Below are 23,968 nucleotides of genomic sequence, written 5' to 3'. Positions count from 1 at the left end.
CAAATAACTACACACCCCTCTAACAGTAATAAGATTTGCAACCTTTAATTTTAAAATAAATTTTCTACATTAGAAAAACTGCCTGGGAGCCTTAAACTCGCCTTCTTCCTGCCACAGAACTACTTGATGAATTTCTCCATGGCAGGAAGAGGTAATAAAAACCACTGACTGTCATCTCATTTAGGGGTCACTTCTGCAACCTACTCTTACCCTCTCCCCATTGCAAAAGTCTGTTCTGAAATAGCTGTTTTTCTTGATTTTGCCACTGTAGGTCCGTCTTCTCACTGTGACAGTGAAATTTTACACTTGATCCCACCTCTTGGGCAATGATGATACATTTTTTTCTTTTTATGTTACAACTTTGTTACTTTTTACCTTTTGGGTTATCTTTTTCTGAAGTTAACACTTGCCTCCATTTTAAAATTTGCTCTATTTTCTGTGTGTCCTTCAGGCTTGTACCTCTTCCAAAGTCTCCAACAGTACTCTGCAACCACTCTAAGCACAGACAAGCCGGTCAGGTAATGCACTGGTGCCACTTTTTGCTGGAGTCCTCCCCCATCCCCACCCCCACCCCAAGGACCCTCCTATTCTCCTCCAATCTGGGCTGGCTGCTCTGCCACTGCCAAGCAGCTGTTGCCATGGGACATCCCTTCACCACCAGGTTTCAAAGATAAAGCCTGTGACTCACAGGAGTAAAGACGGGGGTTGGGATGGAAGGAACAAGAGGAAATTAAGACTCTAGGACAAATAAGTGAAACCAAGGGGCGTTAGAGAGGAGTAGGGAATTTGGGTAAATTGGAAGGGGAGGTGAACCATGAGAGACTATGGACTCTGAAAAACAGTCTGAGGGGTTTGAAGTGGCGGGGGGGCGGGAGGATGGGGTACCAGGTGGTGGGTATTATAGAGGGCACGGCTTGCATGGAGCACTGGGTGTGGTGAAAAAATAATGAATACGGTTTTTCTGAAAATAAATAAATTGGAAAAAAAAAAAAAAAAGACTCCAGGACAGATCTACAGCATGAACTCAAATTTGTCAACGGATGTGAAAAAGAGAGAATGTTTTATGAAGCCATTCGGATTAAGACAGCCTATTCCTAGACTACACTAAAACAAATACTGAGAGCTTTCTGGGTCAAGTACTAAAATTCAAATATTTCGTAAGATCTTTTGATACGGAAACTGAAGTACATCTTAAGTCAGGTTTTAGGTTCACTGTCAACTTTATGTCACTTCTTACATTCAGGATGCTGTGTGTGTGTGTGTGTGTGTGTGTGTGTGTGTGCGGAACTGTTAAAAAAGAGCAAACCAGGGGTGCCTGGGTGGCTCTTTGAGCTGAGCCTCTGCCTTCGGCTCAGGTCATGATCCCAGGGTCCTGGGATCGAGTCCTGTATCGGGCTCTCTGCTCAGAAGGAAGCCTGCTTCCTCCTCTCTTCTCTGCCTGCCTCTCTGCCTACTTGTGATCTCTGTCTGTCAAATAAATAAGAATCTTAAAAAAGCAAACTTTTTCCCTCAATACTTTTCAGTCAACCCTTTCATTGATTAAAACACCAAATAACTATTAAAAAATGCACTAAAATACTTAAGAGAAATCATTTTCCTCAATTTTACTTCAGTTTTCTTGATATAATTAATTCTTCCCTTCAGTGAGTTCCATTTTTTATGCTGGGTTTAAGCCACTTTCCTGTCCTAAGAACCGAAATCAGAGCTATCCACACCACTCTAAATTTTTCCCTTACATTTTATATTTGTCTTCTTTTACAGTTATTCACATGGCACAGAACATGGAGCCTTAAGTCCCCCAAAATTCTGCACAGGTTTTGTCGTACACGAATCGCACTTTTTACTATAGTATTTTGGAAAGTTATTTACAGGCTAGAATAGTAAGCAAAATCAAGGCAGGATGGTCCCAAGTGTGTTATTTATCTTGAGAAATACAATGATGAGACTTGACCTCTAAAGATAAAACGGAAAGTCAGTGTCCTTTCTCTGCTAGAGAAAGTGACGCTGTGGGAAGTGACCCAAGCCACACCACCTGAGAAAGGTGTTCATAAGTTACCAGAGTGAAAAGAGAACTTTTGGATAAAAGTCAATTTCCTTCTCAATTCCTCACCATAATTACCTGTAATCATTTACATCAGGAAGACAGAAAACTCCAGGACAAAAGGTCCAGCTTGAGGTTAGTTGGAAACATTATGGTTCTTTACACTAAATTCATGTTAAAACTACAAACTCATGATTTCCAAGACTGAATTACACAGATGTAACTGTGTTCCAGTGTCTGGTTAACACAGAGAAGTAAATGTTTCAGACCCTCAGATCTGGTAGGACAGTAGCAATTCCAAATAGAGGCAGAAACCAAAAGAACTCAAAATAACATATCCACTATATTCAGCTGATGTATTATTAAGTCAAAAGAACTTTTGTCTTTTTTTTTTAAATAAAGTAGGGGACAATGTGAGTTTGTGAAATTTAAACTACATGTAACTTTTTTTTTTTTTTTAAGGTTTTATTTATTTATTTGACAGAGAGAAATCACAAGTAGATGGAGAGGCAGGCAGAGAGAGAGAGAGGGAAGCAGGCTCCCTGCCAAGCAGAGAGCCCGACGCGGGACTCGATCCCAGGACCCCGAGATCATGACCTGAGCCGAAGGCAGCGGCTTAACCCACTGAGCCACCCAGGCGCCCCAACATGTAACTTTTTTACTTCTTGGAAGCTGGCGTCTATTAGTCTCCCTATATGAAAAACAATTAGGGTGCCTGGGTGGCTCAGTTGGTTAAGCGACTGCTTTTGACTCAGGTCATGAACCCGGAGTCCTGGGATCGAGTCCCCCTTCGGGCTCCCAGCTCCATGGGGAGTCTGCTTCTCCCTCCGACCTTCTCCTCGCTCATGTTCTCTTTCACTCTTTCTCTCAAATGAATAAATAAATAAAATCTTTTAAAATCTTTAAAAAATCAACTAAAAAGCAGCATCAAAAAGAAATTAAACACAGAATATGCTTTGCATGAGGTTAGCTGTTCACTATTGGAAGAGGACAGTAAATATAGGGGTCATTCTCACTCATATGAATAAACCATAATAATCGCAGTTTTTTAATTTTCATATTCCAGTACCTCTCAGAGAGAGTCATAATGCACAGACAACTAGCAATCCAACTCAAACAGTGCTGGTATTTCATACCAAGAAATGGCAAAACATGAATAACCAGAATAGCAGGATGTGCCTGAGTAACTATTCAACCTTCTTATGATTGAATTATTAGCTTAAAAAAAATAATAACCTACTCTCAAAAATTCCAACCTTAGTTGCCAAAAACCATATACCATGGGTTTACATAAAATAGGTATATATTCAAACAACAGCCTGAAAATAATTGCTTAGATGTAAAAAAACAGCAATGCTTTTTAAAAACTACTACCTTTGGGACGCCTGGGTGGCTCAGTTGGTTAAGCAGCTGCCTTCGGCTCAGGTCATGATCCCAGCCTCCTGGGATCAGTCCAGCATTGGGCTCCTTGCTCAGCAGGGAGCCTGCTTCTCCCTCTGCCTCTGCCTGCCACTCTATCTGCCTGTGCTCACTCACTCTCTCTCTCTCTGACAAATAAATAAACAAAATCTTTAAAAACAAACAAACAAACAAACAAAAAAATCACTACCTTTAATCATGATCAATTACTATTCTTCCCCAAACAGTGAACCATGCTCTATACATACTCTGTGCAGTCCTACCTTCAGGATTTGTACACATCCTTCGTCTAAATTCCCAAATTAAGATATCCTCCATGCCTGTCCCAGTCCTTGAAATTTTGGCTCAAATGCTACTTCCTGCTAAGTCTTCTTTAAATTTCTCAGCTGAAATTCCCCAAACCCTTTTCTAAACTATAACCAGTAAAAGAGGAGGGACCACATTTTAACTATCTTCTTGGCCACCCCTGTAAGTAGTGGATACTTACACAATGAATATCTTAATTATACTTTTTACTAGCCACTTTTACAGGATTTATTTCTCTGTGAATAGTCTATTGACTGTTTCTCAAGTCGGAATTTAGAGAAAACATTATTCTAAATAGTCCCTTTTATTACTAACAAATAACAGAAATCAGATTTTTAAACTTACTATCAATTAAAAAAGTAGCATAATGGAGTTTCTTTAAACTCAGAATCAGAAATAAGTATTAAAAATTTCTTTCATACCTTCATATATAATAGCACACATGTATTTTATTAAAGTGACTACAAGATCTGCAAAACATTTAACCAAGAACTGATTAAAAAAGAAAACAAATGACTGCCAAGTATTTACTTGACAGTAATGTGTAATGTAATTACATGTAATTAACATGTAATGTTCATCACAGCACCATCTATTACAATCACCATCACGAAATAAAGGAAACAACGAAATCACCTAAAGTAAGGAACAGACACACTACAGGGTCTAGTAAAAGGTTAGTTTAAAAACTGTGTTTTCCAAAATTATTTAATTTCATGAATAAAGTAGTATAAAAATATGAGGTGGAAAAAAGTTCACAAAACAAGAATAATGTAACTGTGAAAAATACTAAAAGCAGACTATATACAAAAAAAATACAGGTTCAAAGCAAGTTGTTATTTTTTTGGTCATGGTTGCATTTTTCTCAGCTTGGCACAATGATCATGCATTGCTTTTGTAATCAGAGAAATTTAAGCACACAGTTATAATTCTTAGCGTATCTTACAAAGGAAAATTCCCATTAACCCCGCACTAGTCATTTCTCAATGCATCACCAAGAATTACTGGAACCGTACCACTGCAAATAAACTGAGATTTCTTTTCTGTGCCTAGCGTCTGGGGCCTGCATCAATGAGTTTTGTGTTTTAATAAAGCAGTGACAGACAGAGCACCCCACAGGGCAAAGCAGGAGATTTTAAAAAACTGTAATTTTTAAAATAATAACTAATGTAACTTAATGACTCTTGAATATTAGTTCCAGTTAAAAAAAAAAAAGACAGAATTAAAGATGTAACTAAGTAAATCATTCATAACATGTTGTTAAAAGTTCCAGAAAGAAGACAGAACAGCAGGTACAATAATTAAAACAAGGAGATGAAAGTCAATGGGAGCTGGAGACAACAAAGACTACTAATTGTTTCTCTCTAAAATTTGATTTATTTAAAAAAAAAAAAAAAAAACAACATTTTCAGCTCAATCTGGAGCCAATATAATTAGCACCAGTGGGGAGCCGGCAGAAAAGGGAGGGAGATTTAACCACTGGTCTTGGTGGATGACCTGTTAGAAGGAAATAATTTCTATACATTCTCCTACTTAACCCAATGTCCTTCCCCACTCCGAAGCAATCTACAGGGAAAATGTAATTTCTTCCCATTCAACAATCTGCCTTTAACAAACGTAGCTCCCATACACAAATTTGGAGGGAAAACAAAAAAACAAGATCAAAGCCCTTTCTGAAGAATTAGTAATGATGAATGCTGCTTGTATGTGGTTGAAGATTAGAATGGAGACATTTTCTTTTAATCTGGCAGCATGGTACTTTTAAAACTAAAAAATATTTTCCCATAAGGAGTTATTACTATCATATAAAGCTTATAAAGTACAACCACCAGTAGATAAAATAACAATTATTCTGTGTGTTCTTTCAAGCCTTTGACTTCTCTTTCAATTATCACTACCTGTTGATAGATATTGGCATTTTATGTGCTGATTTCACTGTCCATCTTTTCTCAATAAAAGTCATTTGTTTATTATAGAAATTAACAGATAAATAAAATCAAAATCATCTGTAATCCCACTCTTTGTAAAGAAACACTGGTAAGATTTCTTTTCCATGCATATTTTCTTTTACATCATTGAGAATCAGACTCTATATACTGGCTTGGAAGTATGACACACTTGGAATGTTTGCTAGTCCCACGCAAAAGACCACTTAAAAAGGAGCCTGTTATCTGTCCAGAAACAGTGAGTGATTAGCCTTCCCTGATGAAGAAACGTGCAGGGATTCTGGCCATTTCTTATGATAGCATGAAGGAGACAACCCTTAAAACCAGGACCAGGGGGGCGCCTGGGTGGCTCAGTGGGTTAAAGCCTCTGCCTTCGGCTCAGGTCATGATCCCAGGGTCCTGGGATCGAGCTCCACATCGGGCTCTCTGCTCAGTGGGGAGCCTGCTTCCTCCTCTCTCTCTGCCTGCCTCTCTGCCTACTTGTGATCTCTGTCTGTCAAATAAATAAATAAAATCTTAAAAAAAACAAAAAACAAAAAAATAAACAAACAAAAAAAACCAGGACCAAGGATTCATATCCCTCTGGTGTGCAGAAGCTGGGCTTGTCAGGGATCATTCCCATGGTCCGTGTGTATATAACCCAGCACACGATCTCCCAGGGCTTCATAAGCAGTTGTAATGACGGACTGCATAGGTCAATGAACAGGGGAGGAGGCACAGGTGCTGACCGGATTAACGGGCCAGCACAGCTGGGCATTTACAAGATCCTAGCGTCCGCAATTGGAACGATACAAACGTTCTCCCATGCCCAGCCCCATTCTTTTTTTTTTTTTTTTAAAGATTTTTATTTATTTATTTGATAGACAGAGATCACAAGTAGGCAGAGAGGCAGGCAGAGAGAGAGGGGGAAGTAGGCTCCCCGCTGAGCAGAGAGCCCGATGTGGAGCTCGATCCCAGGACCCTGAGATCATGACCTGAGCTGAAGGCAGAGGCTTAAACCACTGAGCCACCCAGGCGCCCTGCCCAGCCCCATTCTTAAATTTAGGAGTCTTGGGTAACATTCTTGGATATTGTTCTGCTGTATGATATGTCTCAACGGAAGTGTCATTCAGCATAAATCCAAAAAACTGCTCTGGTACATTACCTGTCAGAATATCCAAATACAAACTTTTCATACCCAAGAAGATTACGATAGCTGTAGATAATTCACACAACAGGAGCCACCAAAAGACAAGGTATGACTGTCTTAAAACTTTACTAAAGCAATAAAATCCAAACTAGAGATGAATCAAATAACTTCAGTTTCTCACCTGACCATGTCTGAATAGTTTCCTGGTCATTACTACTTGTATGTTTGGAAAGCCTGAATAGAAAATGAAATAGAATGACATTTAAGATAACATTTCTCTAATTTCAAATTCTTTTGGAGTAAGCTATTAAGCCACTTTTGCCCCCAGACATCAACAGTAATCTGTCTTAGGCAATGCGCCCTGCGCCCTGGATAGAACCAGGTGCGGAGCAGTGTCAGTTTCAGTGCTGGGTCTACTACATCAGGGAGAATAGTCATTCCCGTGGAAAAGGGTTGAGGGTTTTGCAAAGAAAATATTCTCCTTGAGTAATGACAATGATGTGCTTAATTCCACATGAGATAATTAATGAAACATTTTATACGACGAAGAGCTATCTTATATTCGGGTTCTAGAAGCACGATCAAAGGCAAGGGGTGAAAAGAGAAAGCCAATTCACTCTCAAGGGAGATCAGCAACACGCAGAAGGAAAGCAACCTAAACAGCAACCTCATACACTTTCTCCATCCAGACAAGGAATGCAAGATACTGTGGAGCAAGTATGCCCAAGACAAATACACGATCTGAAGAAAAACAACACAGTACACCACCGACCCTGCATCTGATAGAAAGGTCAAGAAGGGCGCATGCTAGGCATAACAGGCATTTTTCTCTCCTCAAGCTCTGTTTTGGGTTTTAATATGCTTAATGTTTAAGACAATTGTACTCTGTTCTCTAGGTAGCTCTTTTCTGAGAATTATCTTCAATAAAATCATGTCTTTCATCTAAAGGATAAATTCGGATATAGCCAAGCTTCTGAAGTTTGAAGTGTACTTATTATATTAATGCTAAACACTAATTCTTTGTTCAAGCAGCAACTCATATGTAAGAATGCTGCTTATTACTACCATCAAGTGGAAAACACTATCATATGGAGACTGAGTCACAACTGTCACCTTTATGAACACAACGTGGGTTGTGACTTTTAAAAAAAACTGTTATCAATTGCCTCCCATTCACAGCCTTTCTTTCCTTTATGATCTGATTTGGTAAATCAGCTGGTTATCAGCTCCAAAACAATTTTTGTTGTGACCGTAACACTGGATTATGCATTGAAAGGTCCTGGACTTTGGTCCTATTTCTGCCACAAACACCCATGCCAGGTATACATTTAAGGTATCTCAGTATTTCTGCCTGTGAAGTGAGACCACTTAGGAGGAAACTCCGTCCTTGGTATATAACACACTTTATCACAATAAAACATTTTGACAGTTAATCACTGCATTATAAAATCTTTTGACTTCGTATTTAGATCTGAAGACATTTCATACATCTTTTCTTCCTTTTGACAGTATTTTTTCCCTTGGAGTTTCAATTCACTCTTCCATGGGGCGGGGCATGGAGTAGGGCAAAGAGAACAGCTGGGAAGGAGGAGACAATTAATTTAGGGTCACAGGAAATATGAGGTCAAAGGAAATTTGCCACCACTAAGCCATGCAATTGTGGTGAACTGCAATCATAATGTGGATTCTATTGTTTTGTCAATGCTGACACTTCTGAATAGTTATGAAGCAGGAAGATCTTAAGCAAAATGTAAAAACAGATGCAGTTGTGAGTGACCTATCAGGTGTCATCAGCAATGAAGCTCATCTAAAGACCTACTACCGGGGCCCCTGGGTGGCTCAGTGAGTTAAGCTTCTGCCTTTGGCACAGGTCATGATCTCAGGGTTCTGGGATCGAGCCCCACATCGGGCTCTCTGCTCAGCAGGGAGCCTGCTTCCCCCTCCCTGCCTTCTGCTCTGCCTACTTGTGATCTCTCTCCCTCTCTCTCTTTCAAATAAATAAATAAAATCTTTAAAGGAAAGAAAGATCGACCTGCTACCTGGTTCCCAGTGAGCATTATGTCCTAAACAAAATGTATCTGAAACATTTCACAGAATGGGTGAGAATCAAAAGAAACAGATCATTAACAAGACCTCACCTAATTAACTGGTTCATAATCTACTTCCCAATGTACACTGAATTAGACGGTCTCTTGGCCTAATAACTAAACTGGCTTGAAATACACAGTTCCCGGGCACCTGAGTGGCTCAGTGGGTTAAGGCCTCTGCCTTAAGCTCACGTCATGATCCCAGGCTCCTGGGATCAAGTCCCACATCAGGCTCTCTGCTCAGTGGGGAACCTGCTTTCCTCTCTTTCTTTCTCTGCCTGCCTCTATGCCCGCTTGTGATCTCTGTCAAATGAATAAATAAAATATTTTTTAAAAAAAGAAAAGAAAAGAAATACACAGTTCCTGGAGACAGCTGACCTCTATATTTAAACATTACTTATCTTCATCTTATTAAATCTTCAGTTTTTAACTAGTTAGACAGAAAAGGGTTAGAGGCCTTGTAAAGTATTTAAGAATAAGGAAGAAGGAGGAACCACGAAACTCTTGAATTATCAAATGTTTAAGAATCTGGTTTTCCACACTCTCCTCATCCATTCCATTGTGAGTAGTAAAACTAAATGAAAACTTCACTCTAATGGCCAGTGTTTTCCATTAATGTCTTAAATTATGGATACGCACGAACAGTAATCACTACATATGCTATTACAGCATTCACATTTAAGCAAGTATTATACAGATCTCCAGAATCTTCAACATGTATCCTAAGTTTGCTGTTGGGACTTTTTAAAAAAGATCCCTTTTAGTTTTTACAAGAAGTCACTGGAATGTATGTCAGTATTTGTCCACAGTCCCTCTGTATAGATCTCTACGTCCTCATTTACAACCATGCAAGCTAGCAGACCAAATGCTGATTTCCACACTGCCTGGTTACACAAAAATATCAACTAGGAAGAGACTACTTACCAAGTCAGATTAAATATGGAGCATGACAGTGTTTCCAGAGGAAAAAGTATGACATCTCACTAAACAGCTCAATTTTTCAAATCAAAAGCAGAAGTAAAATTTGAGGTTGGTAAGAGAAACACACATTTAAACCTTCATGATCTAACTGCTTCCTCCAGTTAGATATAAGCAGAAAAGAATTCCCCAACTCTGCATCCAACTATTGCAAGTGGAGTAATCGGGTTGTTTCAAGAAAGAGATTCTGAAGAAATCAGCGGAATGGAGGATCACCACATTAGGTTCTCTCCTACATGAAGTTTGTGTGAGAAAACGCACAAGGCCCTAGTTCTCCAAGTCTAGAGAGTTGGTGTGCATGAGAATCACCTACGGGGTTCGGTAAAATGAGGATTCCCCAGACCCTTCCATGTAGCCACTAAGGAATCGGTCTAAGACTCCATAGTTTTAATAAACATTTTAGGCGAATTCATTCTGAGGCAGGATGCCCAAAATACTGTTCCTGCGCTGTCAGAACACAGGATACCTTCAGAGTCCAAAATACAGTCCAGTCCAGAGTGGCAGAAAGAAAAGGCCTATCTGATCTAAGGAGCGCCTCCTTCTTCTCCATTCCCGAAGACCAGAGCAACCAGTGTGTGCCCCGCGGCCGGCTCACCTAAGCAGCGGTAGGGGATCACGATGTGGGCGTGGGTCTTGCACTGCTTGCGGCCCCTCTTGCACCAGTTCTGGATGGTCACTGGTTGGTTGGCTTCCACCACGTTGGTGATCTGCAGTTCAGGGTAGACCTGGGCGAGCACACAAAAAGGGGCAGGGTTACTAGCGGCAGACCCCCCCTCAACCACAGCTGTTGTTCTCCAGCACAGCAATCTCGCAGCTTTGGTGCTGATCTAACTCCGATTGAGCTTAAGAAATTCCAGGGAAAGAAAACGAAGCAGGGGACAAAAACCTAATCATCCCATTCAAAATATTAAGTGACGTGACTTGGATTTTATTGTACCTTAAAATATTATTATTTTTTTCCCTAGGGGGAGATAAAATAGAAATGGGGAGGAGACCATCTTATAAGTATAGGGTCATCTTAATGCAAAATTAAGTGGCGTGAGGATGACAGTCTGTAATGTCCTAAATAAAGGTTATAGTAGATACCCCTGGGAATATTGCCATTACTTAAATTGAACCCACCCCTATTTTATTAATTAAGCAAACATTTTACATACAGGATATGACATAGAGCAGCTTTCTATATAAAAATCTTCTCTTTATTCAAAGTAATTTATGTAAGTATCATTTGTTGGGGTGTCTGGGTGGCTGAGTCAGTTAAGCATCTGCCTTCAGCTCAGGCCATGATCTCAGGGTCCTGGGATCGAGCCTCATTATCAGGCTCCCTGCTCAGCAGAGAGCCTGCTTCTCTGCTCTGCTTCTGCTGCTCCCCTCTGCTTGTTCTCTTTCTCTCTCAAATAAATAAATAAATAAATAAATAAATAAAATGTTTAAAAAAAATTGTCAAACAGTTATCATGGGTGTCATTTAGATAAAGAACTGCATTCATGAAACTCTTCGCGTGATAACTAACTACAGCTCTTTGCTTTGGTTATGGATCTCAATAGGGCACAGTGCTTACTAAGTGCTTGGAATGAAACATGAAACTGAATCAACATAAAATATATTTGTCCAATACCAAATCTATTAATAGTAATGAGTAGGGATGTGAAAGAAAAAAAGAAAAACATAAATATCCTTCTAAACTACACTTTGCACTTTGCTAGGATTACTGTTGTGCCAAATGAAAACAATCAAGAGAGACAAGCCTAAGGGAAGCGAGGCTGTAAGCAAGGGAATGGTTGGAGTGATGGACTCTAAAATCTTAAGTGGGAATTAGGAAGGTGGAATACATGGTTAAAGACTGTAGTATCAACGAGTCCTGGTGTGGGCGACAGAATTTCGGCATAAAGGCACCAAAGAAAGAGAGGTGGTTACAAGTGGTACTTGGAGCGTTGGAGAGTTGAGAAATGCAAGATCTTGGAGGACTTACATCACTGGCAATTTCAAGAAGCAGATTACGGCCAGGGGAGGGAATGGCTGATGGCAGGCGAGAATTCTACCCCTGAACCACCAATGCGGGAATGGCTGATGAAGAACAATGATGGCAGCAAGATCACTGGCAGAAGGAATCGTCAAGGAACCGGGAAACTGGCATCTTGGGAGGATCTTGGAGGCTGGCATTGTTTGGGTGACAGAAAGCCAGAGCTACAGCCTTTGAAGATGGAGGAGGAATCCCGCTGAGGTGGAGAGAGGTCTCCAGACTCCCAACAGACAGAAGAGCGAGGTGCCCTGGCTCAGGAGCCCGTACCGCACAGTTGGGGCCAGCAGTGTTATAGGGAGGCAGGGGAAGAATGGTCGGGAAGTGAAGATGAGGAGGAAGGAGGCACAATGCCAGCAGGACTGTTAGGAAAGAACTTCTACCAGTGGAGGCTTCAGGGGAAGCAACGCTTGTGAGGAGAACCAGGTTTCTGAGCAAGAGAACAACATTCCCAGCGTGGGCTATGGATAAGGAGAATGTCACTTAGGATTGTCTGTAGCAATCAGAAGGCTTGCCCACGATCCTGTCTTTACTTAAACTGTTGATATTTTATTCATTGTGGGCTGGGGGACATTAATTCTGATTTTTAAAATATGGCATTAAAATATTATGTGACTCCAGAGTGCCTCATTCACCACACCCAGCCCTGAGATATATCAGTTAAAAAAAAAAAAAAAAGAAAGCACTGAGAACAGATAAAAGCTGGTCCATCTGGACAGTGGATGATTCAGCGCCAAAAAGAAATGAACCATTAAGCCATGAGGAAACCCGAAGGAACCTTAGATGCACACGGCCAAGGGCAAGAGGCCACGGTGAAGAGGCTCCATCCATACTGTACGATCCCAGCTCTGACAGTCTGGGAAAGGCAAAGCCATGGACAGTGAAATGATTAGTGGGGACCAGGAGTTCGAGGGAGCGAGGGACGAAAAGGAGGAGCACAGAGGATTTTTAGTGCCATGAAATTATTCTATGACACTATGATAGTAAATGTGGTCATTATACGTTTGTCCAAACCTGTAGCTTGTACAACACCAGGAACTAAACCCTACTGGAAACTCTGGACGCGGGGTGATTATGAGGTCAGTGTCGAGTCATCACGTGGAACAAATATACCCGCTGCGGTGAGGGATGTTGATGTTGGGGGAGGCGGGACAAGAGGGGGGAGTCGGTGGGGACAGAGGATATGTAAGAAATCCCTGTGCCACTTCCTCGGTTTTGTTGTGAACTTAAAATTGATCTAAAAAATAATGTCTATTTTTTTTAGTCAAGATTTTATGTATTTATTTGACAGGGAGTGAGAGTACAAGCAGGGGGGGCAGCAGAGGGAGAGGGAGAAATAGTCTCCCCGCTGAGCAGAGCTGGATGTGGGACTCCACCCCAGGATGCTGGGATCAGGACCTGAGCCAAAGGCAGATGCTTAACTGAAACATCCACGTGCCCCATAAAGTCTATTTTTTTTTAATTAAAAAATAAACAGTGTAGTGCGGGATAAATCCAGCGTAAGAACACACAAATCAGGATATCTGAATCAGAACCCTGGGATGGATACCAAGAAAGCTACTCTTCAAAAACACGGCCAGTTAACGTAGCTGGAAATGGAAACAGCTACCTCCCTTTATTTTATTTTGTTTGTAAGTATCCTAACACCTTACTGCATGCGTTTCGGTCACGGATAATGCTCAACTTGAAAATGCCACTAAAAATTTAATATCTCCATGGCTTTCTTCCATATAATGAAAGGTGAAGTGGCTCTTTGTACAGGATATAATTCCCCCGCCACCTTTCCTTGTTTATTAGATCACAAAAGTACAGCACTCGTGAGTCATAAACTCCATGACACTGGAGAGTTTGCCCTGAGGGACACGACTTGATGTGCCTTGAAGTGTGAGTTGCTGCATTTTTCTTAAGGGGTTCTAGCAGCCTCTTCACAGAAATACTACCCTGCTGAGAATGCTCTCCGGAGCTTTCAGTTTTCTGTAAACACTGTGGCAGGCACGGACAAGTCACACTATCTTCTTTTTAAGTGCAAGCCAAAACCAAACAATAAACAAACAAAGAAACAACCATTTGCAGAATACAAACGGGGAAGCAGGAAAGGAAGGGCACACCGCACACCATCTTCAGTGTCTGATAGTCATGTTGGGGCAACAGAGCAGTAACTCACTCCGCTGGGAATTTTCTAGCGGACAGAATTGCATACTGACAAATTAAAATCAGGGAAAACAAGACTTTCCCCAAGATCACCAGGACAGCCAAACAGAGAATTTACTTCCGGTTCCTACCATGAGATCCTAGAGCACTTGTGTTCTTCCCCGTGCTTTGACTCTCTCTCCAGAATACCCACAGGGTCGGCTGTTACTGTGCAGGTGGAGGAGGAGATCACAAACTGTGAACCTGTAGAAATCCCATGCACAGTGTACCTCCATCCTGATTTACCTATTTTTCAGAGACAAGGAGCTCCGAGTTTGGATCTGCCAAAGATAATAAAATTCTGCTGTTCTAAAATCAGGAGGTTTATTTTAGATGAGGGAAGAACATCAACAAGACAAGTATCAAAATTTCTTTGAAAGCACAAAGCAAGTCCCAAGGAGTCCACAGGCACATACAAGCCCCAACTCAGAAACAGAAACAAAACGACACAATGAAAAAAACACATCAAAGTTTCTGACTAAAAATCCAAGTCCCAGACACCTAGTTTTTTATTAAGCATCTCTAGTAGGTGACCAGAGACAACCATTTTTATGTTATGAGACAAGCGTTTTATGTTGAAAAAATAGCATAGCTTACAGGTTTAGGCAAGAATAAAAATTAATGAGACCCGCCAAGATGTTCATGGCTAGTGAAGTCCCTGACTTTTCACCATGACTCATTAGTAGCATCAGTTCAATGTTTTACATTTTCTTTGTAGCATCTCAAATCTCAACATAAAAAAGTAAAGATAGCTGAGCTCCTTCGGCAATGCGCCGCTTTCCAACACAGGTAATACCCGTATTGCTAACACAACAAGCATTACTAATAACTTGCTAGTGTAGGATTAGCAAGTGAATTTTTATAGGGCCTCTCTCTTTTCTGAAATGTTTCCTGTGTGAACCCCATACATGAGCAACTATTTTCTTGATTAATTAAAAAAAAATGCAGACCACTATAGCTATGTGAGTAAATTCTTAAAACAGAAGCAAATCTAGGTCTGTGTCAGTTACGTGAATAGTACACTGTTCTCGGTTCCTACAAACCTTCCTGAATCACAGCTACCCAGAGCAATCGCTGTATAAAAACAGTGTGCTCCAAGCACACTCCTACTTAAGACCCTTCCAGCACGTTCCAGATGCCCAAGCCTATTAGGGTGTCCCCTGTGTCATGGACAAACCGGCCCCACTCACAGTGTAATGCAATGTTAATCCCTTTCTCCACTTCAGGAATGCTTTATGGTATTTACCACAGGGTGCCTCCTATTCAGGTTAAGGACACATGTATACCTCTTTCCCAGGGGAAAATGCACTTTCTGGAAGGGCAGGAAACACAATTTGGCACCCCAGAGCCTTCCTATGGTTCTTCACGTTCATTACCTTTGGTTGAAGGCTATCAGGAAGCTGCCAGCTCCCTTCCCCTCTCTGTGGGCTCCAGCCCCCCCACCTTCTGAAGAGGTCCTCATTAGTGGCCATGTTTTAACTCTGCAGTTCTGTCCCTGTAGCTAATTAGAGTCCGAGGAAAGCAAACTAAATCGCATTCTCTTCCTCCAAGAATGAACACACACAGGCTCCAGGCAGACACAACACCCGGCTGGTAGGAGACGTCCTCATCAGAGATGGTGGGGATCTCAAAACCTGCAGGGGGAGGGGAGCAAGGCGCCTGCAAGCAGCAGCTGCCTAGGGCATGAAAAAGGAAGATGTGCACACGGAGAGAAGCTAAGGTGAGAAAGGCAGGCCCAAGAGCCCAAGACAGAGAGACAAGGCAGAGGAGCAGACAGGGGACCGCTGAGTGAGGCATAGCACGGGCCCTCCAAACTTTGTTGACTTTGGTTTCCTTCCAACTGAACAAAATCCAAAAAGGCCCCAACTCAAATACTGGTTCACAAGTACCCTCTCTTTGATCCCCTCAATCTCTGAATCCAAAGCAGTTTATCTTTTATCTGTTGCCTACCCCCTTCTGCCTTCCATTACGGCCCTGTGCCTTTCTGCCCTTTAGAACACACACTCCCTGAAGGCAGGGACAAAGCAATTCATCTTCATGTTCACTTACTTGCAGCCAACACTGTGATAGCGCAGCAAGTGCCTGATAAATACGTAATGGTATTTCTGCTTAAGCTCAGAGTCCATTAATTATAGGGAAATTCGGGATACATTAAACCCCCATCAGAAATTATCAATGTATCTCTTAAGTGAATAATCTAATAGTATAATATTATAGTTGGACTATGAGCATTTGAGAAAAATAAGCATCTCAACGCCCTCCAATATTGTTCTCCCAAGTATGATGTGGCAACTTATATAAATAATAGCCTCATATAAGAGGCAGTAGATTATGGTTGATAAATACACAGCTAAAGAAGATGCTGAGGAAGAACTAAAAGTCAGAATCTTACTTTGACCGAGGAGACCCATCCAGCGGGTCCAGGAACCCGAAAACAGCCTATTCTCCTGGTTAAAGAAGTATCTTTTATCATTAAAGCAAATGTATGAGTACATAAATTAAACTTTGAAAAAAAAAAAAGAGAGCTGAAGCAATTCAAAATATTGACAGCAGGGAAAGAAGAATAAAAAGAATCTTAGATCCACATTAGACTGTCCTAGTTGGTCTCCCCTCACCATGGAAGAATACCTTAAAACCCGGTTACCATCGGCATACTTGCTCTCTAAATTTTAAAATTCTGAAGTCTCTCTCTCTCCAAACTGGAAATATATAAATCTCAGACAAGATAACTTTTAAGTTGTTAAATATGCAAAGCAAGAAAAGACACTGACGATATTTAAGAAAGCCAAGAACATGTAGTTACATACATAAAATATAAAAAATATAAAAATAGTTAAGACATATGTTGTTAGAGTCCTACAGAACTTTCCTCTGCTCCCAATAATTAAAGCAAATGGGGGAATCCCTTCCTGTCCCTTTTGCAAACAGGTCACCTGAGATAAGCAGCTAATACTAAAAGTCCTCTTTATACACAACTAAATTCCAAATGGTCAAGGATGTTCAAGACCACAAAATCAGATGCAGTTAGGAAAAGGCTGAAAACAGAGTTAATGGTCATGGTAAAAAAAAAAAAAAAAAATTGCTGCAAATTCTGAGAATAAATTGCTTACTGTTCCTTCTAGACTACTGACTTTTGAAATCAACTTCTGACCAAATTCTCTAAGAGATTTCTTGTTGGGAAAAAAATGCTGGAAATTATGTAGTGGTGATAAAATTATGTTTTAAACATACAAGTATGAAAATAAATAACACGAAGCTTTGATTTGTCTTAAATCAATTTACAGTGCAGCAAAGGGGATGAGCAGCCCATCTGCAATCAGGGGCTTGCCAAAAATAATGCAGAGCACGAAGGAGGCAAGATAGAGCACATGCATTCCAGACTTATCTAGGAATAAGATCAGATCTTATAATTACTGAGTTGAGTGATAGGTACTTTGAGCATTCATTACGGTATCCTTTTACTTTTATATGTGCTTAAATTTTTGAATTAAAAAGAATTAAAAGTAACAACAACAGCAACATCAAACCAGTCCAGTGGAAACCGAGTCAAATTTCTAAATTTAGAAGTGACAAAACAAATTCAAACACAAAGATCCAACTACCATGTCTGACTGCAGTTAGCTGGGATGAACAAAGAATCAGAAACTCCACAGCAGGGGCGCCTGGGTGGCTCAGTGGGTTAAAGCCTCTGCCTTCGGCTCAGGTCATGATCTTAGGGTCCTGGGATCGAGCCCTGCATCAGGCCCTCTGCTCAGCAGGGAGCCTGCTTCCTCTTCTCTGTCTCTAACTACTTGTGATCTCTGTCTGTCAAATAAATAAATAAAATCTTTAAAAAAAAAGAAAGAAAGAAACGCCACAGCAAAGTGGTACAGAGGTCATCGTGAGATATTTTCATCTGAAACCTCTACTACTAATTTCCTTTTCAAAGAACACAATCCAAGAGGAGAATAAGAAAAATAAAATAATGGAGGGTTTCCCAAGTGCCAGAATCATCACAGATGTTTTCTGTGTAGCAAGCAAGGCACGTGATCCTCCATTAGTCAGCAATCGCCCCACTGCACAGAAGAGCAAACCGATGGAGCAGGAACAAACCAAGGTCAGTGCCATTGCTGAGCACGCAAGGGGCGTTAACTACAAGCTTTAAGTACGTTTTCACTTCAGTGTCTCAACCAAAACAAAGGTATGCCCCAGACAATACAATTTCTGTTCCTGGATGAAAAGGACATAACTCACTTTCTCCTTTATAATTTTCTGTAATACAAAAAAAAAAAAAAGTATCAAACTGCTTTCAGCATAAATTCCATTAATATTGTGAGGGATTCTGGGAACAGAATAACGAATCTGACTGAGAAAGGGAAATGGAAACCAAAAACAACGGTCTCTGCTTACGACATCATGGGGTGCCAAAGGGCAACAAGCAGCTGATGAAACCAGACTGCAACGTGGGAAGTGAGAGGCGGGCTAGGATTTCACAGTGATGACCTCATGCAAAAGCAAGGGACATAAAATGTTGCAAGGAATCGGGCTATTTCCCAATAATTTGGTCCAATCTGTTTCCGACACTGCATATATGTAGATGTTCTGTACATACACTCCCGTTCAGAGTTGGACTGTACTGTCAGAGAACCTCCTTCAATGGAGAAGACACTTACTCCAGAACTGCCAAATGTAGAAACAAATGGCGGCTGGGGGGGGGGTGCGATGGGGACAATCACTAAAATAAACAGAACAGGACACGAATATGAAAACATCATCAGATAGGTACACAAAGAACCTAGATTGTCATTCTTGGTCAGTTTATGGCAATTTTAAAAAATATCCAAAGTGTACAGTTTCACTAATCAACTCTACCTCAATAAAGAAAAGAGAAAAATAAATTACCGAAAAATACTTTCAGAAAATAAATTAATTACATGTGAAATATGAAGTCCACAGTATGACCATGCACCTAAAAGTAAAAAGTATTACAGTATTATAATAGAAAAGCACCCAGTGTTCCTGCAAATATATAATAAATGAGTATCCATTTAAGAAGGTGCCAGATGATAAGAAGGACAAATGTTAAATTAAACATTAACTTGATTAAATGATAAATGTGTAAAAAAAATCTAAATTTGGTTGCAACCTCTTTTATTTAGCTCTAAATCCTATGGTTTGTGCAAGCAATCCTCGTAAGTACACAGACCATTAATGTATAAGATATATCTGTTCTCATACATAGGCAGCCGGACAGCTCTATTTGCAAATTATTTCACCTAACAGGAATTTCTGGATCTTTCAAATACTGGAACACAATGCATATGTGCCTGTAATTTGTAGGTCAATTTTAAGTCTACAAAGGTGGATGGAACACACAACAAAATAATAGTAAAGGCCAAGAATGTACCCCGGCTTCTACTGTTTCACTGTGTATACAGTATGCCCTCAAAACTGGTTAGATTAAAAGAACCACATATAATGTTTGTTTTTGTTTTTGTTTTTTTAACTTAAGTTTTAATGCCACAGTATTGTGGAACCAAGGTTGAGAGGTAATTCCTGGTCTGGGACTCCCATGATTGGTTATAGTAGGAAGGCGGGCAAAGGAAATAGGTTTGTCCAACTTAACAAAAAGGCTGATTTTGTTTTGTTCAGACACTGGTATGTTTGGTTTAGCGATCCTGTTAATTTGTAGACAAAACAACTGTTCATTTAGAGAAAGAAAATGAACAAACAAACAAACAAACAAAAACAGGGAACACACACACTGTTAGCTGTGGTGAACACTTTGGGAAAAAGAAAGGATGCCCATAATCTAATTGAAGATTACAAGCAAAGCCAACTTTCCAGCTGAGAATCTCTGCCTCTCTGGCAGGCTTCACCTCTTCCAAACTCCCTCCAGAGATCTCTTCCCCGGGGTGGTTATCAGAGTCAACACCTGCCCTGGGCCCTATCCTTCCAAAGGTGCTGGGAATGGTAAGGATTCAGAGTGTGGCAGAGACTGTGTTTTCATTTCTCTCCTTAAAAAGGGGATAAAGGGGACACCTGGGTGGCTCAGTGGGTTAAGCCTCTGCCTTCGGCTCAGGTCATGATCTCAGGGTCCTGGGATAGAGCTCCACCCCACCCCGCCTGCCTCTCTGCCTCCTTGTGATGTCTCTTTCTATCAAATAAATAAATAATATCTTAAAAAGAGGAGGGGGGAGGGAATAGTCCTGGGACTTCACAATTTCCTGTTTGACTCACAGTATTTAACTTCAACAGCACACACCCATGTGTTCCTATCATGCAGCAAGGACACGGTATAAGACTGATGAGGCAGCTTTCCTGGATTGCTCATGTGGAAAGAGAGCAAAAGGCTGGACTCAAAAGGTCCATCTCTCTAGTGAAGCCCATGTCCCTTCTTTATGGCACCCGACCCCAAGGGCTCTTTTATCAGATCATCTTGCATACAAGGCAGACAAGCAGCATGATCCTTTGCAGACATCTTGAGATCAGAATCCACCCCCCTTCCTAATCCAACCTACACTTGGAGACAGGCTAATTTTTCTGAAAGTGCCCTGACCACAAAACACTCATGCTAAGAAACAATCCACAGCTCTTATTTCCAGAATTAGACCTGAAATCCCCAGATTTATAATCAAGACCTTCTACTTTCCAATTCTCTGAATTCTCAACTTATCCAATCATATATTTATAAGCTACTTATGAGCCAAGAATGGTGTCCCGCCACTCAGAAACACATGACACAAAATCCTACTCTAAACAGCATTCAATAAATACTTGCTAAATTTGCCTGAATTAAATCTGGGAATGAACAAGATTCTTTATTATCCTTCCAATGTTTTATTCTCCTATCCCAATGCCTTTGGTTTAAATAAAACAATGTGTTTTTTTTTCTTATATCTCATTTCATTCAAAAGAAAGGGAAAATAAAATCTAAAAATTGTAATTTTTGTTTCTAGGCTTTACTACATGTTTCAAAGGGAATATTATTCTATTTCTGTTCTATTTATAAGATTCCTTGTTCCTTAGAACAATGTAACAGTTTGGGTAATGTAACAGTTCATTAAGGCAAGTGGCCACTTTAGGCTGTTAAATGATGAATAATTCAAACAGTTATTTTCAAGTTGTTTCCGTCATGGCGGCACTTTCTGTGTCTCATATCTAACAGGGGAAAGGAACCGTGTTCTACCACAGGACCACAGAGGAAAATAATAATTGAGCAAGTATATGTTATGGTCATCGATTACGGCACACAAACCAGCCCAGAACTTAGTAGCCTCAAATGATAAGCATTCAGACCATAAGCAATAAACTGTGTTGTCTCACAGTTTCTGTGGTCTGGAATCTGGGAATGACACTGACGCCTACGGGCCCAGTCAAGATGCTGGTTGTGGTTACAGGAAGGCTTCACCTGACTATAGGCTGTACTTCCCAATGGTTCCTTCTCATGCCGGACAAGCCAGTGCTGGCTACAGGGAGGGGGTGTTCACTCCCCATCACGTGCCCATCTCCGCAGTGCCGCTGGAGGGGGTGCCGGGCAGATGGCAGAGTAGAAGGACCCCATCCCACATATACAACCAGATACCCCTCACATCCAAGTCACGGTGCTGTTCCAGGGTCCTTACAACACGGCAGCTGGCTTTGCTATAGTAAATATATGCAAGCTTGAAGCCACGTCTTCATGAGTTCACCTCGCCACCATGTCTGTAACATCCTATGGGTTACAGAGGTCAGCTCTGCACAGGGTGGAGACCACACACGGTGTGAAGGCCAGAGGAAGGCAAGTTCCACTGGAAGACATCCTGGAGGTTGGCTGGCTACCACACCATGTTTGAGAATGTCTCGCTATTCCGTGGTTTGACTGGGCAATTCTCCGCATGGCGCCTGCACACTGCAAGGAGGGCTACGAGACGCAGGCGGACATTGTGCACATGCCCGGTAGCTGGTACCACTCTCCGCTGTCTCTGTCTTCTACGGGGCACTGGTGCCATCGTGGGTCCCCACCCTCATGACCTCATCTCGCTCGCATGAACTCCCCAAGGCCCCACCTCCAAAAACCATTGTGATGGACATTAGGGTTTCAACACACGAAACTGGGGGAGGCACAAACATTCAGTCCGTAGCAGTCCTCAATACCTATCTGATGAAGAAATGAAGGAAAACCCTCAAACGGGACTGACTGTGCTAATAAAAAAACCACCACAACAAAAAGTAAGGAAATGCAAGTATTTGAATGATAACTAGGCAGAAGAGTAACTATAATGATTAGGGAAAACTGGGCATTCATGGGTACCAAGATTCGGGGTTAAATGCAGATTAAACAAATACTCAGTTTAAACCCTAAGTTTCCAACTATCTTCCCAATCAAATCAGGAGGCAAACATGACAGTATTAATAACAGAACACCAAAAACAGGGAGCACAAATTGACAGGAAAGAGAGACTATGAAGGACACGGACTAGATAATTCACCATCAGAATAATAATATTTGACACATCATATTAAGTTAAGCATCCACAGATACAATGTGCAGCTATACAGGCAATCTTTTAGAAAAACAAATTTAACAAGTGAGTTAAATTGGTTAGCAAAAGGTCAAAATGAGGTCACGGTCATAAGCTCAGCCAGTTCCGTTTTGTCCTGCTAACAGCTGCCGCTCTGACTCAGCCAGCTGTCTCTAAAACATCTGTGTTTTGGTCACAAGAGGGACTGAGAACATAAAGAAAAAAATTATTCATCACTGCTAGGAGGAAAATAATCAGTAAATGAGTAGCACTGTAAATGGTAACTAACAGTACTGGTTTCTGCATTTTTTTTTTTTTTTTTGGTTTTAAGTATTTGCACCATGACAGGGATGCCTGGGTGGCTAAGTAGGTTGAACCCCTGCCTTTGGCTCAGGTCATGATCCCAGGGTCTAGGATAGAGGCCCGCATTGGCCTTGTTGTTCAGCCAGGAGCCTGCTTCTCTCTCTACCTCTGCCTGCCACTCTGCCTGCTTATGTGCTTGTGCTCTCTCTCTCTTTGACAAATAAATAAAATCTTTAAAAAAAAAAATTTTTTTTTTTAAGTATTTGCACCATGACAGATGCCAGAATGCAATGGATAAATATCTTCAAGGTGCTGGACAAGAATGCCTGGGAACCTTGAACTCTATACTTAACTAAGCCATTGTTCAATAAGAATTTAGAAATAACTAAGATGACAGTCAACCAAAAAAAGAAAAAAAAAAGGAATCAAAATAAGTGATACAGGAATAGAGATTCTTTGGTGGAAGGACTGGTGTAAATGATGAACCCAGTTAAAGACACAACCTGCCACTCTTGAGTATTATGGCGATGGAACAGATTGTAGTATTACAACTTTCAAGAATTTGAAATTATTACAACTTGCAAAACCTGTGAAAAGAGGAGACAGAAAAACTGTGGGGACATCTGGGTGGCTCAGTGGGTTAAAGCTTCTGCCTTCAGCTCAGGTCATGATCCCAGGGTCCTGGGATGGACCCCCACATTGGGCTCTCTGTTAGAAGGGGAGCCTGCTTCCTCCCACCCCTGCCCCTGCCTGCCTCTCTGCCTACTTATGATCTCTGTCTGTCAAATAAATAGATAAAATCTTTAAAAAAAAAAAAAGAAAAGAAAGACTGTAATTATTATTTTCCTTGGCTTTCTTATTAGAAAATAATTCAATACCATCTAAAACAAAAACATGGAGTCAAAAAAGGAATAAAGGAAAAAAAATTTCAACAAAACACAGAAAAATTCAATCCTACAAAAGAAAACTATTTCTATTCATAAAAGAAAAATACTAGAATACCTACAAAGTGGAAAGTGGCAGGAAGACCTTAAAATATCCATAAGGAATCTTCCAGAGAGTTCAG

The 23,968-nt window shown here is 40.8% G+C and overlaps 1 protein-coding gene across 8 annotated transcripts in view; it reads right to left on the bottom strand.

Annotated features, from left to right (window-relative positions):
• The window catches only part of LOC122908359 (amyloid beta precursor protein), a 271,290-nt gene that overhangs the window by 180,953 nt on the left and 66,369 nt on the right, over positions 1 to 23,968 (bottom strand). For all 8 annotated transcript variants that reach the window (XM_044251072.1, XM_044251073.1, XM_044251068.1 and 5 more), the window contains exon 3: positions 10,502 to 10,631. In XM_044251072.1, the coding sequence (XP_044107007.1) occupies positions 10,502 to 10,631 (130 nt within the window). The remainder of the gene's footprint in view (positions 1 to 10,501; positions 10,632 to 23,968) is intronic.

Source organism: Neovison vison, chromosome 6 (genome assembly GCF_020171115.1).
Source record: "Neovison vison isolate M4711 chromosome 6, ASM_NN_V1, whole genome shotgun sequence".
NCBI lineage: Eukaryota > Metazoa > Chordata > Mammalia > Carnivora > Mustelidae > Neogale > Neogale vison.
The sequence above is the reverse complement of the archived record's forward strand: the minus strand, read 5'-3'. Positions and strand labels throughout refer to the sequence as shown.